This window comes from Prinia subflava, chromosome Z, assembly GCF_021018805.1.
Source record: "Prinia subflava isolate CZ2003 ecotype Zambia chromosome Z, Cam_Psub_1.2, whole genome shotgun sequence".
Classification (NCBI taxonomy): Eukaryota; Metazoa; Chordata; class Aves; order Passeriformes; family Cisticolidae; genus Prinia; species Prinia subflava.
In genome coordinates, this window is record NC_086283.1 from 97631396 (window position 1) to 97649559 (window position 18164).

General features: G+C 36.7%; 1 protein-coding gene across 1 annotated transcript in view; it reads right to left on the reverse strand.

Annotated features, from left to right (window-relative positions):
• SV2C (synaptic vesicle glycoprotein 2C) overlaps positions 1-18164 on the reverse strand; it is a 113653-nt gene that overhangs the window by 29404 nt on the left and 66085 nt on the right. Inside the window, exon 4 of the mRNA XM_063422443.1 lies at positions 14953-15104. Within this exon, the coding sequence (XP_063278513.1) occupies positions 14953-15104 (152 nt within the window). The remainder of the gene's footprint in view (positions 1-14952; positions 15105-18164) is intronic.

An 18164-nucleotide genomic window follows, 5' to 3' on the forward strand; every position in this document is an offset into this window, starting at 1 on the left:
ATCTTCTTTATGCCCAGAAATGGCTCCTGTAGCTCTAAGATGGTCCCAAGTTTGGGGCTGAGAGCCTTGAGCTCCTGTGTGGTTTGATTCAAACCCTCACTTTCCTTGTGCTGTGGGCAGAGTGGGCTGGGATGCCACGTTGTTACTTTTGTTCTTTTGTTAGATTAGTTTTTTGCTGGTTTGAAGTAAGAAGGCGCCTTTTTTTTTTTTTTTTTTTTTTTTTTTTTTTTTTTTTCTTCTTCTTCCCCTAGCCTGGAGGTTGTACCGGGATCCCTCTCAGCAGTTTTTTTCCTTCCTTTTGTTTGTTTTTTGTTTTTTGTGGGGTTTTTTGCTTCCTTTTTTTCCTTTTTCTTTCTTCTTTTTTTTGTTTTTTTGTTTTTGTTTTTTTTTTTTGTTTTGTTTTTGTTTTTGTTTTTTGTTTGTTTGTTTTGTTTTTTGGTTTTTTTGTTTTTGTTTGTTTGTTTTTTTGTTTGTTTTGTTTTGTTTTGTTTTGTTTTTTGGGGGGGGTTTTTTGGGGTGGGTTTTTTTTGTTTTTTTTTTCTTGAACTTTTTTGACTTGAACTGAAGCTGAACCAACATGAGAAAGGGCACTAAAACCCACCAGTTTTTCATGCTGTAAGGAAGAGATTAACACCAGGAAAGTTCCCATCTATTCTGCCCCAGCAGCTGTGCAAACTCCTGCTCCTCCCCTTCCCTGAGACAAAGAGGACAGTCACCATCTTTGCCTCCTGGCCACACGGTCTGGTGGAGGGTGGGGTTAAGGTTTTGAAATTTCAGTATCTAGCTTTTATTCAATCGTTTCCTGGGCCTTGCGGGCACCCTTTTGTGGTTGTGGTTTTTTTGGGATTTTTTGGTGTATTTTTTTGTTTGGTTTTGGTTTGGTTTGATTTGGTTTTGTGTGTGTTGTCTTTTTGTTGTTGTTTTGGGGGTTTTTTTAATAAACAATGTTATAAACACCTATTATAAAATTGGCTTTTCGCAAATATTAAAATTAATACTGTATGTATAATGTGGGAAGATTTTGCTCTATTTTCTTCTTTTTTATTAACAGTGTTTAGAAATATGATGAATGTATATTGTCTTTTTTTTTTTTTTTGAGTTGTAAAGATTCTTTTGTAACCAGTCAAACCAGTTGACCAAACTGAATCAAACCCCTACCAGAAGGTAGGGGGCAAGAGAGAATCCTCCTGCATTTCTGAATTAACCAAGTGAAGATTGCTGACCAAAAGCTATGAGAAGGAATTTATTGAACCTCCCTTATCAGGATCTTATCCAAATGAAGATGACCAAAGCCCCAGGAGATGAATTTATGAAACCTATGCTATCAGACAGAATGGAGCCACTTGCAGATGGATCTACCAGATAAAATGATTGGGAGGAGTTGAAACTGAACAAAGAAATTCCCACTCAAAAGCAATGTTTGAACCATGTATGTGAATTTATAAATATGCTGATCCTTTTAAGGAACAAGACCGTTCGTTAGCATATGCTCTTGTGTGAATGCCAAGTCACCCGGCCATATAATACTTGCTTTATTCTGTTTCCAGATTGTCTATCTTTTTATTTTTTATTAAACTTCTAAATTTTTCTAAGAAGGTAGACCTCGTTTTTCACAAGTTTGCTTTTTTTCACACTTTCACCCACTGGTATTCATTTCTCAATGGCAAAAGGAGTTACCAGAGCCCTTCTCTTCAGAAGAAGCACTCATTTCAGAGTGTTTTCTTCTGAAATTGTCTCCAAACTGAGGCACATCCAATCTGTCCAAAGCTTCTGCATGGTTTCTTGATATAGCTGCACCTCATTCTTAAGAGATTTAGGGTTGTTGTTCAATACCATTTTGACCCAGGGGATGTGCTTGGCTGTTGTGTGATTACCATGCAGAACTGGGTGAGCCTTTCCCATACAGATCCTGAATTCAACAGTTCATTGCACCCAACAATCTGACCTTTCATGAAAATAAGGGCTAAGAATAAATCGTTCTACCTAGAGGACAGGAACAAAAGGTGCCATTGGTGAGAGTGGAGACAGGTCTGCAGTGCTCTACCTCTGTTTCTTTAACCTTGGCCACTGAGAAGTTTCCATTCTCAAGCAAGGGAGAAATAGTGGAAATGCACTTTGCTAAATGTGTATGTCTTCACTAGGATGCATGATACAATTTTGTACCTTAGGAATTCTGAAGGCAATTGCAATGCAAGTATCCTGTAGGGCTGGAAACCAGCCAAAAAAGCACTTCAATACAACATTGCAACATCTTGATTTTGATCACCATTAAGAGTTTTTCCTCTGTCCTGTCATTTTACCAGACTTCAGACACCCGTTGCCAGGAATTGGGCCTGAGTAACTCCAACATGGCCTTATTCCGAATGCAAATGTCATTATATTCCTTGAGAAGTGTGTATATGCTCTCATGTTAGAGTCCTTGGTTAATGAACACAGGTTTGGAAAGCTTGCTAGGGGATATCTCTGATTTTCTGCTTAGATGTTAAATGAGTGTTTCAAAAATATTCTACTTTGTGCATTCTCAAAATAATTTCTTCCTCCCTACCCTATAGTTTATAAAATACAAATCAGTGCAAAATCTGTCCTGAAACTTAAGTGGATTGCATACTCCTGAAATTTAAAGTGAGACATACCGTGTAGCTATTTAAGTAAATATGCATATTACAGGCTAGAATGTTCTGAACTTCCCTTATGTGCACTCAAGGCCCTTGCTCAGAATAAACAGCCCAAGTCTGCTAGAAATGAGAGTAGGCACTGGTCAACTTTTGTCCAGGGTTCAGACGCAAAACATGAAAAGGTCTGTGATAAGTAATCAACAACTCAACTGTTTTATTTTCCTTTAAATGTCTGCTTTTGTCACATTTCTGCACATAAATTTGATTTAGAAAAGTTTCTCCTTTTAGTTAAAGTCCTGGTATAAAGCTACATTATATGGCACTCTTTGCAGTCCTACAGAAGCAAATACTTTTGTTACTGCTCTGATGCTCTTTTAGATATACATTTTGAATCTTCCTAATGCCTTTGTAATGCCATTGACTTAGGAAAAAAAAATAGTGCTGGGATGGTTATAGGTCAGTGGTTTATATCCTTCCTGAATTTAATGACCACCAGACATTTTTCAAATGAAGTTGTAGAATACTATGTAGTTAACTAAGGCTAACTAGGGAAGAAAGATTTATCTATCTTATTTTGTGTGTCTGTGTGTCCATGCGGTCTAGAAGCATTTTATTACAACCCTGCTATCAAAACCCAGCAGTAGTTGAACTTTCTTAGGTTGACAAACAGATAAAAGTGAGCATAAAAATTGAAATGTATTTTTCCATTATGAACAAGATCTATCCAATAACTACATAAAGTTTGAGACTTAATTGTAACTTAGTAGTGAGTCTCGATTGAGACTTAATACTGTAAAAATGATGTTTTAAGTACTCAGATATGAATAAATAAATAAAAAAGAATAGGCCACCAAGGGTTAATATGTAGCTGAAAATCTCATTACAAGGACTGTGGCACATAATTGATCTGACTGTTTGGCTGACTGAGCCAGTGGCCCCAGAGATTTATGTACTCATGCATTTCAACAAAGTCCTGGCTTGGGTCTGGCTCTGTGCAGCTGTTCAATGAAGGCACTTCACAATCTGCAAAACAAAGAGTAAAATCTGCCAGCCACAACACTGACAACATCACAACTTAGAGGCTTGTCAGTCTAAGAAAAGGTTATGTCAAGCTTTCCAGAGATGATGGTTCAAACAGATGCAATTAATGTCAGAAGTGGGGGAGACAGCATGTTAAGAGATGCTGCTGTCAGGGCTTCAAAATAACATGGTCAATGTTGGCACCAAGACTGTGCAAACAAATGTCACTAAAATGTGCTTCAAACTTTGTATGAACTTCATTTGTATGTAATTTTAAATTAAGTTTTAAGTTCTTTACCTCCATTCTTCTACATATGTTTAGTAGTTTTCCACTAATTAAATTGAAAAATCACTTTGTGTTAATTTTGAGGCATCTGTTTGGACAGTGCTAAGGAGTACAGTAAGAGTAAAACATTGAGAGCAGACAGAATCCACTTCTATAAGAAAAAAGTGTAAAATGTCGAATGTCTTGTGCAGTAGCCACTGTGAACAAAATCTATAGGGAAACACTTCTCTGCAACAAAATCTCTTCCTATTGTTGAATGAACAAATACCATACACACACCTATCCATACACAAAATACAGATGCAATGATAGCTCTGTGGTGCCCTCCACCATCTATCCACGTCCCTGAGATCACAAAGGGAGCTGCTTGATGTGATGAGTTGTTGCAGACACTACTAAAAGCAGCAGTTAGATGTGGAAACTAATTGAAAATGTAAGTGTTCTTGTCCTGCTCCAGGACTCACAGTGATTTATGTGCGTCTGGACTAAGGATATTAAAATAATGGGCTCATGGAAAAGAAGGGAAGAGAAGCAATTAATCAAAAAGGACAATCAGTAAAAGGCACAATGAAACACTGTAGCTTATGAAAAGAAAATGGGGCCTCCTTATCTAGCTTAACACAGAAACAAAACATTAATTGAAATGCTGGAACAATATTTGAAGAATACCAAGAGGACATGTCTTTTACCAGTGATACACATTTTACCTTTTGTGTTCTGCTGCAGTGTAACAACAGAATATCTCTGCAATTCAACAAACTCGTTCAAAATTTACCCCTATTATATTTATTTATTTGAAAGGTGTTGCAAGAAAAATCTTATTTTCAAATGAGCATTTCAGTGCTGTGATTTAAGTCTTTTTTTTTTTTTTTTCCTATTTCACTTGCCTCTTGTTTTCTGCGGTTTTTAAAAAAATTAAATTAAAAAGAGCAATATCCCATCACTGTGAGAGAGACAGACTAAGCACGTAGTTTATGTGATCAAATTATTAGAGCCAACACGCATTCTAGGAATTTTCTTCTAATCTAACAGCAGTCTATTGCACAAGCCTGGTCACATTTCTGACCTTACTTTACAGATTGTAAAGCCTTTCTGTACAAACTGAACCATGGGTCAGAAGTCTTGAATTCAAGCCTTCGTCAAACTTCCAACGAAATATTTTTTGCACACTTAAATCAAGTACTAATGATTATCAGTCTATCATATTGGCAGTGGGGAGGTGGATTTTCCCTGTGAACACAGTCATAGTGTTTGAAATGCAATTATCAAAAGAAACAATGAAAATACAACATATAAAGAAAACAGATAAATATTTTACATTCTTTCTTTTATACAGCTCCATTACTTCCTTGAGAGTCTAGAATCATAAAGGAATCAAATGTTTGTATCAGACTGAACTAAATAATGTTTCTGTAGGAAAATAAAACAATATAAAAGCCTTACCTTGATCTCTTTTTCTGCAATTCCTTACTTTTTTTGTTATGTGGCAATGCCACTTCCATGAAACAACTAAGAGGGGGACCAAAACTTTCAATGCCTAAAATCAAATTGCCCCAGTATTAAAAAAAGAACAAGGGAAGAACAGTGAGTGGTACAAAGCAGCATTTCTTTACCTTGTCCAGCACCAAAGCTGAGGAAATTGGGAATGGAAACCTCAGCCTAGAGACCTCACTTTAAAATCTTAATGCTTATCTCTGCTCATTTTATACTCTTTTCTGCTACATCTTTGTAAGGTGTAAAAACAGAGCTGACTTGGAAATATTAAGTGCACAAACACTGTAAGGGAGGTAGAAGAGGTTTTGACATATTTCTGTATAGGTTCCTCTCCTACAAGTATGAGCAGAAAGAATATAATCAGATGTTGCATTCAGATACTCTGGTAAGCATGGATATTTGAATAGACCTCAGTGGAATTACTTTCACTAAAGTAGGCATGATTTTCAAAAGTAACATGAAGTATTTTCCCTTGAGAAAAAGTATGAACAAATTTCCTGAAAAAAATCGAATGTCATATGCAATTGATTTTGTTAATTTTGTTTTAAAGGCAACTGGACTGCAAATTGAAAAATTATATTCCAATTGTATATGCAATCCCTAGACAGAATATTTTATGAAAATGAAAAGAAACTCTTACTGAAAGGATGATCACCAAGTTCTTCAAAGCAGATAGCTTTACAAGCCATAGAATAATATGGACGTGTGGTTGATGAATTTATACTGTCATATTATGTTCCAGAGCAAATTAACGTATTTTGGAATATGCATAATCACATTAATTTTTTCACCAGTAGAGCAATCACAAAATCAAACATAGTTTTTTTGTGATTTAACATTAAAAATATTGACAAAGAAATCTTATCTGATTAGAATCTTCCCTGTTTCTAGAAGTAAAAAGCAAGGTTAATGCCTGACACTGCAGGTTCTTCTGCTGATCAGTCCGGACAGGTTTCTAATGCAGCTTTATTAACCTGGATGTAATTTTCCTTAAATTATACTCAAGGCCAATTCATTGTGTGAAAGTGAATTTTCATTAAAAGTGAGGCTGAGAAGTTGACAATTTTATTCTCATAAGAATGATTGACTATCACTATGGTTTCTGTGGAAAATTAGGCTTATGGCACTGAACAGTGATGTTTATGGCAACAGTCTGTTCACCTGTCTGTCAGTCCCTCCACCAGCATTCTTTAAAGCCATTAAGCTACTTCAATCAAACGTCACAGGAAGTAATACTCCCAAAGATTGTCGCATTCTCCAAAGCCTTGTGAAATATTCTGCCCAGGCAGAGAAGAGAGAGTCCATTGGAAGATGAAGGAAAAGGCAGGAGATATCTGTGTTCCCTCAGGGATGCTGGAGCACCCTGGGCATGGGGACTGCAGCATGGCTGCAGCATGGCTGCAGATTGCTCATCAAGTCCATTGGCTTTGGCACTGGTCTGAGCCAGGGTGAAACGAGTTGCCTTCCACCTGGGAGCAGGGTTGTTGTTACATTCCCCTGTGGGAATGGTCTCTCCCCCCTCAGGGACCCCTAGAGGGGGGAGAGACCCCTACCATGTAGTTTGACCCTTCCTTCCCTTTCTGATCCCATCGCCTGTGTCCCAAGTTGCCCCTCCCTGGCAAGAGCTGAGAAAAGGCCCTGTTCCTCTGTGCACGCCCTCTTTCCCTCTGGAGACCACCTGGAATAAACATCTTGAACTACAGCTGAGGGTCAGAGCCTCTTTTGGGTCCTTTTTCCTGTCTATGAAATACTCCTCCAGAGCCTGAGAAGGTATGAGCTAGCTTGGACCCTCAGAGGGGTTAAAAGGAGGATTTATTATCAGGTTGTGTTGCACCAGGGAGCATGGTGAGAAGAGTGGGTATCTGAATGCTTCTTACAGCAGAGTTCTGGGGGAAAGAAAGGGGAACTGCAGAGACTATAGCAGAAAGGGAACTAGGAAAAGCAAGGTCTAACTAAAAGGACTGCTGTGGTGCCATGTAAGGAACGTAGCGAAGAGAGGGCAGAAGGGAGTTCACTGGGATCAAAAGGTGATTGACAAAAGCCCCTAGGAAACTGAGCCTCAAATCTTCTTTGCTCACAAAACAATTTGCTAGATTTTTACTGAACCTCTCCATAAACAAATTTTCTCTTTCACCCTCAACCTAAAGCGCTGAGGAAAAGGTTATATTTGAAGCCCGCTAATGAGCATCTTTAGTGCTCATTAAGTAGATGTGCTAAAAGCTACTTAAACTTCTAGGGCTTGCAGACATAAACATTGAAATGACCATATCAAACTCTGCATCAGAGCACAGCAAATAACCTGATAAAGTGGTTTGTTTTTCTCTCCTAGCTAGATTTGCATAAGCAGCTCTTCTAAATTCTGCAGTATTCTGTCATTATTGTTGTTCCTAAAGATGAAGAGATTTTTAAAGCACACATTCAGTGTAATCTAATTTAATAGGATTATTTCAAATGAGGAACAATTTACAAGGAGAAGTTGATAACTCAAGTTAACATTGAAACTGCCTTGTACACACTTTATTAACTCAGATTTTAAAAAGTATAGATACAGCTTCATCTGCAGAATACCTGATTAATGTAAGTACATTAAATATTTGCAGGGGGGAAGCATATTGGGGATCAATCACTTTGTCTCTTAGAGGAATGTAAAACAGATCAACAGATGTTGTGTTATGTAGTAAATGTCTTTATTTCTGATCTATTCCATTTACACAGCATGAAACAGTCTCATAGCAAATGCAGATTCAACCTTAACAAAGCTCTAGCTTCTCTAAACCTTAGATGGTATTTTTCATTTGTTAAGGCTGATGCTGAAGACAGAAGATATATCAGAAAGGAAATTGTACGAGGCAAATTTGAAGCTTTGTTCTTGGTTTTAAATTTTGGTTCACATGTTTCCTCCAAGTCTGAAAAAATGACAATATATTGATTTCAAATTCTGCAGATTTCTTGGTTCATTAATGGGCTTTTTACAATTGAGAAAAAACCCATGGATCTCTTCCACAGGCCATCTTCTTTGGCATTTCTCTTTGTACTGGACAACTGATGAGATTCAGATATCTTCAGCAGAAAATAAAAACTACCATATAATAGAAAATGGTGCCTTGAGTTCAGCTTTTTCCCAAACAGCTATTGCTATGGCATGAATTTGCTCTGAGCTACCATGAAAGGGAAGATCTTTAGAGATTTGAGAAGAACAATAGGAAAGAAAAACAATATTAAGATGTTGGATTTTTTTATAATTTGAAGAGTTCAGAATTTTAAAAATTAAAGAAGGATCAACATATAAATTTCTTTTTCTACCAGTGCAGGGTTATTTGGCCAAAAAAATTTCTGTCTTCCATTTGGAACTACCAGTCAGAATAATTTGACAGATGGGCATTTTCCTTCATGTGCTGGGAATAGTCAATGCTCCTTTTTTTTCTTTTTTTTTTTTTGGTTTTCTTTTTTTTTTTTTTTTTGTTTTTTTGTTTTTTTTTTTTGTTTTTTGTTTTTTGTTTTTTGGTTTTTTTGTTTGTTTGTTTGTTTGTTTGTTTTTGGTTTTTTTTGTTTTGTTTTTTTTTTGTTTTTTGTTTTGTTTTGTTTTGTTTTTTTTTGTTTTTAATTCTGAGGGGTTTTTTTTCATTTGTTGTTTTCTGGTCAACCCCAACACAGTGTGAAGGAACAGTATCTGTTTAATAGAACAGGGATGAGGGAACTTTGAGGGGCATCCAGTGCATCAACCTGCTTCAAACCAGAATCAACAATGGCCCCTGCACACTAAATTTCAGTGCCTGAGGTTTCACTACTTTCGTGGCAGTTTCATTCAGATGCTTAACTAGTAGACCATTATAAAATCTTTTTCATTATCTGTACTACGTTCCCTTTACAGAAGTATCAGGTCAGTCTCTGTAAACCCACACTTAATGGCTCTTAACACTGAAAAAGATCCAGGTCTGCTCACCAGAAGTGCTGAAAGGTGGATGCCTCCTAAGATCCTTCTGCTTTTATTGCTCATCAGGTACTAGTACTTGCTGTGCCCTAAGCTTCTAACCCCCAGACAGTACTTAGCATTGGCTTGGGAATTTTTAACCCAATACCACTACTGCCATGTGACACTGAGAAATCCTTTAGCCCAACAAAACCCCAGACAGAATAAGGGAGTTAAAAGGTTTTGTTTTCATTGCCGCTCCACAATTTCAGTCCATCATGTTCTCAGTTAAATCTGCAGCAGGCTGAGAGGTTAATTCCTCCATTAACTCTGCCTGATGATTTACATGCTGTGAGTTGCACAGCGAGCCAATAACTCTCTATCTCCTCATCTGCACAGTTGCTCATGCAGCTCTGCTGCCTTGCCTGTTTCTCCACAATACAGTTCATGATGCTTTCATGCAGATGTGGATTTCACTGCAGTTTTGAAGATAGGTTTATCTTTTTTATCTTCAGTTGGATGACACAAAAACGGAGCAAACATGATATGGAAAATAGAACAAGAGGTGTTCTCAAGCCACCATGCTAAAGGGTGATAAAGGGATCATTTTCATTGCCAGTAGAGTTAATTTCTTCAGATTAATCAAACTGCTTTTCTGGAACAATCTTCTGTTACAAACTGAGAAATATTTTTCAGGCTACTTTGCAAGGCACTTCTTTCTTAAAAGAAAAACAGACTGGTCCATTCTCCACACATTTTCATTCCTTCTATCACAGACAGAAGCCATTATGGACTCCTGTGCCTACAAAAAGTCTTATCTAATTATGGAAAATAGAATTAAGAACAGGCCTCCACTGGTAGGTCTAGCGAATTTAGCTTGGTTCTAAACTACTAAGGACAGGCTGTAGTTTCATGTGCCCTTGACATCATCCAGTGACTGAAGATTCTGCAACCATATCTGGCCGTTCATGTTAGTACTATAAAACAACTTTACTTAAAACTTAACTTCTATCCTATCTAAATTAAGTCCCACTTTCTGCCCTTTAAACTCATTGAATCATATTTACAGGAGAACAGTAATAAGCAAAAATCTTAAGAGAGAATAGAAGTGAATATATTTTACAGACCATGAAACGAAAAAAAAAAAATCAGTAGGAGACATAATTAAGCCTTTTAAAAATAGAAGCTATTTTTATTATTTTAAATACAATGCTTTGCAAGTCAAGAGTAAGTGCATCCTTTGGACACTTGTGTCTATATTTTTAAGTTCTGTGTTACTGTAAAGAACTTACTCTCTTAAAAAAATACATGCAGGAAAAATAGCTTTCTCTAGTAGAACTCTAATGACTGAAGTAGAAATATCATTTGCAACAAGTGACTAGTTTATAATTTGTAACTGTGACTTTTAGTCACAGAATAAAACACCAGTTGTTTGCTGATGCAAAAGAAAACTCTGCTGAAATAGAGAACATATTAATAATACATTCCCACTTACAACGAGAGAGACACATTTCACCTAGTCAAGGAATCTTCACCTCTGAAATGGAATGCCACTTCCCTAGATTTCTTATTCCACACTTTTTTACTCCAAGTTTCCTGAATAGTGCTAAATACCTCTCTTAGGAACACAAGTGGTCCTCAGTTCAGTACGAAAAAAGATTCTAGTGATGAAAACCGAATACTTTAGGTAAAGATCTGTCATGTGATGTGATTACACTGCTCTGAAAAAATGTTTAAACTTACATCTGATTTTTGTACTGTGTTAGAAAGAAGTATTTTTCCTATTTCCATGATTCTGTATTATTAAATTTGAATTGTTTTAGGGAATAATGGAGCCTAATTTAATCGGATTTTTTTGCATGTATATGAAGAGAATGTCTCTGTCTCTGACCATACAAGGGGGACTTGTTCACTAATGTCATTTGACATGGCTGTCTCCTCTCTTCTCTAGTAAATACAGAAGTCAGGTGTGAGAGCCTGGAAAAAGCTTCAGGTTCCACTTGCAGCTTATGCTGTAACAGCCTGGATACCTGCACCACCCTGTTCTCTACCTTGCCATCTAATTTCTTTTTGGTCAAGAACTCCTCTTCTTGTTCAAGAATAAGATTTAAGAACCAATGAGGCTAATATTTGTTTATGACTAAGCAAAATACTCTAGGGAATGTTGCAAATTGCAGATTTCCCTATAGTCCATGAAACTAGAAAGGGCTTGTATGACTCTTACAGGCAAAACACATAAAATTAGACAGCATATCAAACTAGACTAAGGACACTGAAATCCTTATCTAACTTCTCTTGATGTTTAGCTTGGAGATATCTAACAATAAAAATTGTGAGTGATTTTTACTATCATGGCACAGATTTTTTTCTTTTGTAATAACTGATTAACTTTCATAATTCTTTTTAATTCCTATTCTCAGACTAAAAATAAACTTGGTGTAAAAAAAACTATAAGATATCAATATCTGGATTTTAAACTAAATGTTCTCTTCCTTAGGATTCTTCATTATTTCTAAAATGAACATTATTGAAGTCTACTGTAATACAGTTGATGCATTTGACAGTCTTTGAACTGATCTACCTTGAAGTAGTGTGCTAAAATTAAAATTGCACTTGCAGAAGTATTTACAGAGTGATTGTTATTTCTCCTATCCAGCCTGATATAAGCACCTTAGAGAGGAATTTCGTTTTAGCAGTCTAATCTGAGACTTTTGAAATCAGTTGCAATTAGAAGCATTTCTCTGCAGATGTTTCTTCTTCTTCACAGCCTGAGCTCCAGTTTAGGAGACCTTGAACCAGTCTACACAAACTTTCACTTTTTAAACAATGGCCAACAGATATGTAAATCAAAAAGCCTTGCTATAGAAATGCTTGTCTTCCAGATGATATTTGCCTTTCCATATGTGGTCACTGCAGTACTGCATCACAGTAATCCCTCACTTAACAACATGCTGATGTCAAGACAAGAGTTATCAACACTTTATTTTTTGTTTCAGGGCATTACTCCTGTTTCAGACCTTGCTGTGCTGCTTGAACAACAACAGAGACAAACTATTACAACTAGAGAGTAATCTTCATTTTGTTCCAGAAAGATATATCTAAATGTTCAATGGGCAAACATACATACGTGGCTTCACTGTCTGCCTTGGGGTAGGTAATGTATCCTTATGAATCTAGAACTTCCTAAAAGTGGCTTGTATAAGAAGAAGTACAAATGAAATGAATACATTGGTAAATGAGGGAAGAAAAGAATATTCAAAAAATATTCTACTGTGTTGACCTGATATCTTTCTATTAATATAAGAATAATTCCACTATGCTCAATGATAGTTTGTTGCCTTTTTTATGGATGGAGCTTCATTCACTGAATAACACTGGTATTGAGTAACTTCTGAGTCCAGCTGAGAAAAACAAACACTGCCAACTCCTCAAGTGGGAAGCAGAGGACACAGAAACACCCATGCACAAATACAAATGTGGTTTAAAAGTGGGTGGGTTGTTTATAGTTATGTTTTGCTTCCTGGTCAGTGAAGATGTGAATGATTAAAGTGACTTGGAGGAAAATCTCTATTTCTGTTTAATTCTGGCAAAATAAATCTATGTAGAAATAATTTAGAAATTGTAAAAGAGAAATTATTGTCAGAGCCTCCTTGTAAAAACATATTATACAAATGGTGTAGACACCTGCATGGGCATCTGCTTGACCTGGAATGTTTCTAGGAGGGGACAGTAATGTGTGACCACCCCCCCCAAATGCTGGAGCAGTGTTTGACCTGAGAGCCCTTGGCAACGTCTGAGAGCTTGGCACAGCATTATGACAACAAAATAGTCTGCCTGAACTGGAGAGACTTCACTTTAGTAGTAGCAACTAAGTTCCTACTAATAAGACTAGGTTTTAATTTTCCAGCATAACAAAAAGTTCTGATTTAAAAGTAAAGACAGTTTTAAGACCTCATCAAAACCTATATATACATTCTGTTTAATTTTGCCAAAATTATGTATGAACTTACCTCTTTACTGTGAAAAAAGATTCTGGTTTGGTTTGTTGTTTTTTTTTTCTTTTTTTGATCCTTAAAACTTACCTTAATAAACTAGAAGTAGTGATTCATATGTCTAGCACTAAAGCATATTATGTTTGGAAATTGTTTTTAATTTCTTTTGTCTTATGTTATTTATCAAACATTTTTGCAGGTGGAAAAAGCAACAACAAAACAGGAACAACAACGAGTGCAGCACTCCCTTTTTGTTGCTGATATTTCTCCACTGCTCAAGAGAGAAGAAATGTTTTCCCTGTAGTGACACTGCTTTGGTATAAGTCTACCATATTAAAATATACTGACAAGTGATGTTCTAAAAAGCACCTCTCTTAAGGGTATAAAGTTATTTATAAGATCTACATGAAATTTGACAACCTATGTAAATCAGTCTGTCACAATGTTTGCATTTTCCATTGAAAGATAAAAAAATAAAAGTCCATAGGAAAGCAAAAAAGTACTTGGCATCCAGAGCAATTTACTACTTGGGAAAAAAGAAATCTATATGGTGTCTTGTCAGCACAAATTCCTCTCTTTGTTTCCAGCAATTCAAAGTCAAAAGGCAAGGTTGCAGATATAGATTCAGGTTGAGTGTACTGAACCCTAAAATTAATTTTAATGCAACAGTCTTGGTATTTGATTAGTCTGCACTGTTATAATTTATTTCTGGACATTATCACTTGCTAAATGTTCCCATCACTTTGGGCAAACCTCCACCATATAGGTTCAAAAAACCTCGTTGCTTGGCTAAAGAAAGCTGCTTTGGATGCCAGCTAACTCACAGTGCTGCTTTACTTCACTTGAGGCCTGCCAGAGAGAACTGCTTGAGAAGCTGATTTTTAAGAGCCCCTGAGCAATCTCAGCAACTCTGGAGACCTGTGAGCAGTTAACTCTTCTAAAAGGCAAGGCTGGGAGACAAAGAACTGAATCTGTACCTCCATATTATGCTTAACTATGTCAGGGCAATTAAAGACCTCCCTGACAAAGTAGTTTATATTTCACGTGAGTGTAACTTCAGCCATTGCCCTCATACATCCCTACAGTACTTAAATGTACTGTGTTCCATTTATCTGTTTTTACACCACTGAAAATATCTACTAAGAAACATTCAATACAGCTTTATTTTGAGACCAATTTAAGATTTCAGCACTGCAAACATTAAGAAAGTTCTTACTCTTCTTTTCAAGAATGTTTACTTCACAATCTATCACTACATCAAAAGGACTGCTAATTTGACATTCCAGCAATTTAAAATTTCTCTGATGCAAATCTCTACATCAACTATTTTCTCCAGATTTAACAATAACACCTACTACATTTTCAAGTGTTCAGGTTTTCAGTAATTTAAAGAATCTGACTAAATATGGATATTGGTGAAGTTTTCCATCACATAATGAATTATTTCTTATTTCACATACAACCTGGTCCCACTATACCCTCCAAAAGAAATCAATTTATTTTTGTCAGTTAGGTCAGTAGTTTGAGAACAGACATGAAGACCCTTCTTAAGGCTATACCTCAAGATCTTTACTTTTGTACTAGAAGACCTCCAAATCACAAGGAGATTTTTCTTTCTTCTATGGCTTTTCTTACCATAATGAGGAATTATTGCCCAAGCCATTGCAGAAGCGTAGATGCCACCAATCATCCAAAACATACAGAGCCAGCTCAGGTGTTCACCTCGTTTCTCCCGAGCAAGCACTTCCGAAAAATAGGAGAAGACTGTTGGCATAGCTCCACCGATCCTAAAAGGAGATACAGATCATGGATTAGGCAACAGAGTAACAGCTGCATAAAGTTTGAACAAGCCTGTAGCAGCAGTCATCAAAAACCTCAAATGCAAGCAGCTTCTCTGGTAAGTGTTTTTCTCAAATTGTACCGTGTATTGGAGAACTCTAGAGAAAACTTTCATCAGCTTGGATGCAATTTTTGTTAAATATTTCCTTGAAAATTCTATGTACTATTTATTGGATTCAGTGTTTCAAAGGAATTCTCAATGTGTCAGTCACTGGAACAGAAACCAGCACAGTCTTGACTTTCACCATTACAAAATCATGGCAGTCAACTGACAAGTGTCAAAATACATTGCTTCTAATGGAAAAATATTAATCATTTTCCCTAAGAGTAATAGGTATTTATCTAAGTCTTACCTCCCACGATTTAGGTAACCAAGAACTAACCAACTGTCAATGAGGTTTTTTACATGCAATTCAAAACATATTCTATTCAGTTGCACTACATGAGTAGCTAAGCCCATGCTGGCTTTTTACTTATTTTTTTTATGAAAAGCATATTCATTCATATAATATTCATTTTTTCTCATGGTAAAATAAATATGTCTTTCTCATGGTGCAAGCTGCACAAAAAATAAAAGAGAAGACTTAACTTGGTTTTACAAAGATCAAAGTAACTGAAAATAGATATTACTTTTGGTACCACTTTCCAAGTCATCTTTTACTATCTTTACCTGCTCACTACATAAGCTGTTTGTTCTACATCAAGACAAGTGCCCGTGGATTTTATTTTTTCCAATGAAGAAAATACCTTCAGATTCCATAATTTAAAGCAATATATGGCATGGTTTGAATTTTTAAGTTTAATTTTTTTTAATTAAATTTGAATTTTTAAGTGAATTTTAAAGATAAATGCATATTTATAATGTCATCTGGGAGCTGCCAAAGTGGAAGCAAACAGCAGTTTTAAACAGATATAGATAAAGGAAACATGAATACAGAAATGATATTTCACCACTAAGAGAATTCAGTGCCACAGCTGTACAGTTTATTTTAGTGTATCTTCATGTACTGTGATGAAGTACTAGATTGAGCTTGTATAGGGGACTGCTGTTTTCTCTTTTCCTTTATACAGCTCTTCATAGAATCACAGAATGTTTTAGTTGGAAGGAACCTGAAAGATCAGCTGATTACAACCCCTTCATATGGGCAGGGACACCTTCACTAGACCAGATTTCTCACCAGATTTTTCTGAAAAATCTCCAGATTTTTCAGAGCTCCATCCTACCTGGCCTTGAACACTGCCATGGATGGCACAGCATTCCTCAGCAACCTGTTCCAGTGCCTCACCATCTTCCCAGGAAAGAATTTCTTATTGATATCTGACCTAAACCTCTTTCAGTTTGAAGCCATTCTCCCTTGTTCTAACACTACATGCTATTGTAAAAAGTCTCTCTTCATTTTTCTTACTGCATCCCTTCAGGTACTGAGGGTCCAATTAGGGCATCCTGAAGCCTTGTCTTCTCTGAAATACTGCTGGTCAATATTTAGCTTTACAGCTAATCTTTTGCACAGTTGAACCTGCTGGCTCTTAAAGGCTGTGCTGTTAACACAAAAGCTTACACCTCTGGAAATTCTTGTTACATACACAGCTAACAAGGGCTGTATCCCATTTCTTCTCATGGGTGGAAATACTGAAAGCCTTCACTAGGAACTGCCCTGTTACAGGCAACAAGAGATCTTGTCCTTGGAGCTTCCCCTGGAAGCCTGGGCTGAGGAAAAAATGAGGGGGCATGGCCCAAGGTAGAACCACAGCTCATTTTCCTGTGGTGGGGAAACCCTGCTGTCTCAGTGCTTTTATGGATTCAGGGCTCTCCAGTTCCCAAAATATAAACAGATTACAGCTGTGATGTAAACCCTCCAGGGTGCAGAGACAGCACTCCCACAATATTCCTAGTACACACTAGGTTCTAATTAAAGTTTCGTTTCTAAAGTTAAATATTTACTAGTAGAACCAGAAACAAGATCTTCCTCTTTCCTGACAAAGCTGAAAAGTGCTGATGAGGTGCCCACTTCCAGGAAGATCTAATTTAATAGGTTGCTCCTGGCATCCTTTGCATGGCTGTTTCAAGCTGAGAAAACCTACCTTGTCTTAATATCACAAAAGGTAGAGAACCTGACTAAAAGCAGCACAAAAGGCATCTCCCACCTGTCAGCATGAACCAGCTATATCATGGATGATGAGAGGTAGATGCTGCTTTAGCAGTTAAAACTGATCCAGGTGGGTTGACATACATCCTAAAGGCTCTCCAAAGCTGCAGAAGAAGCCCTGTCTATACTGATCAAATCAATGGGGCAACTTTCCTAGTAAATAGACCTTTTATACATGTAAAATGAATTCTAGAGCCAGAAAATGAAAATGTTTATTTAGGATATGCAAATAAGCAGGAAAAAAATAATCAGTTTTGAAAACGCACAGTTTTTCTGTTTCAACTGATTGGTTTATTTGGTGCTTCCAGTGAGTACATCAATAGGCTAAGAAACAGTTTAAAGTCCAGATACTATGTTTGTATTCATTAAACAGTGGAGATAACTTGTCTAGAGTTTAAAGGAGAAATACAGGATGTACTTCCTTCATACAGAAAACTGCTGCTATGTAGATTTGTAGGTCTCTGTTTCATAGGGATGCTGTAGTAAAGCGTGTTGTGCACTTTTTTGCACCTTAAACGTGTGAATGGAAAATTTGCTTCTCAGCTGATTAAACTCTTCCCCTGGCCTCATGCAAGTGCAGACTAATACTGGTACAATATTTTAGTATATTGGTACCTATGAAGCTCTTCCTATATCACAAAGCTACTGCAAAGACTAAAAATCTATCATGAAAATCTTAGAAAGGCTAATCAAAAGCAAAACTGTTGAGGGGCAAGGAGGGAGACGGAGAGGAAGCATCCATCTGCTGAAGACTATTCTCTTGCTCTTAATGCTGGACATTCTTAAAGTGGCAGTAGCCACGTCTCCATTCCCTAAAACTTGCTCCTTAATGCAGAGTGACATTTAGTGACAGCAGGACAG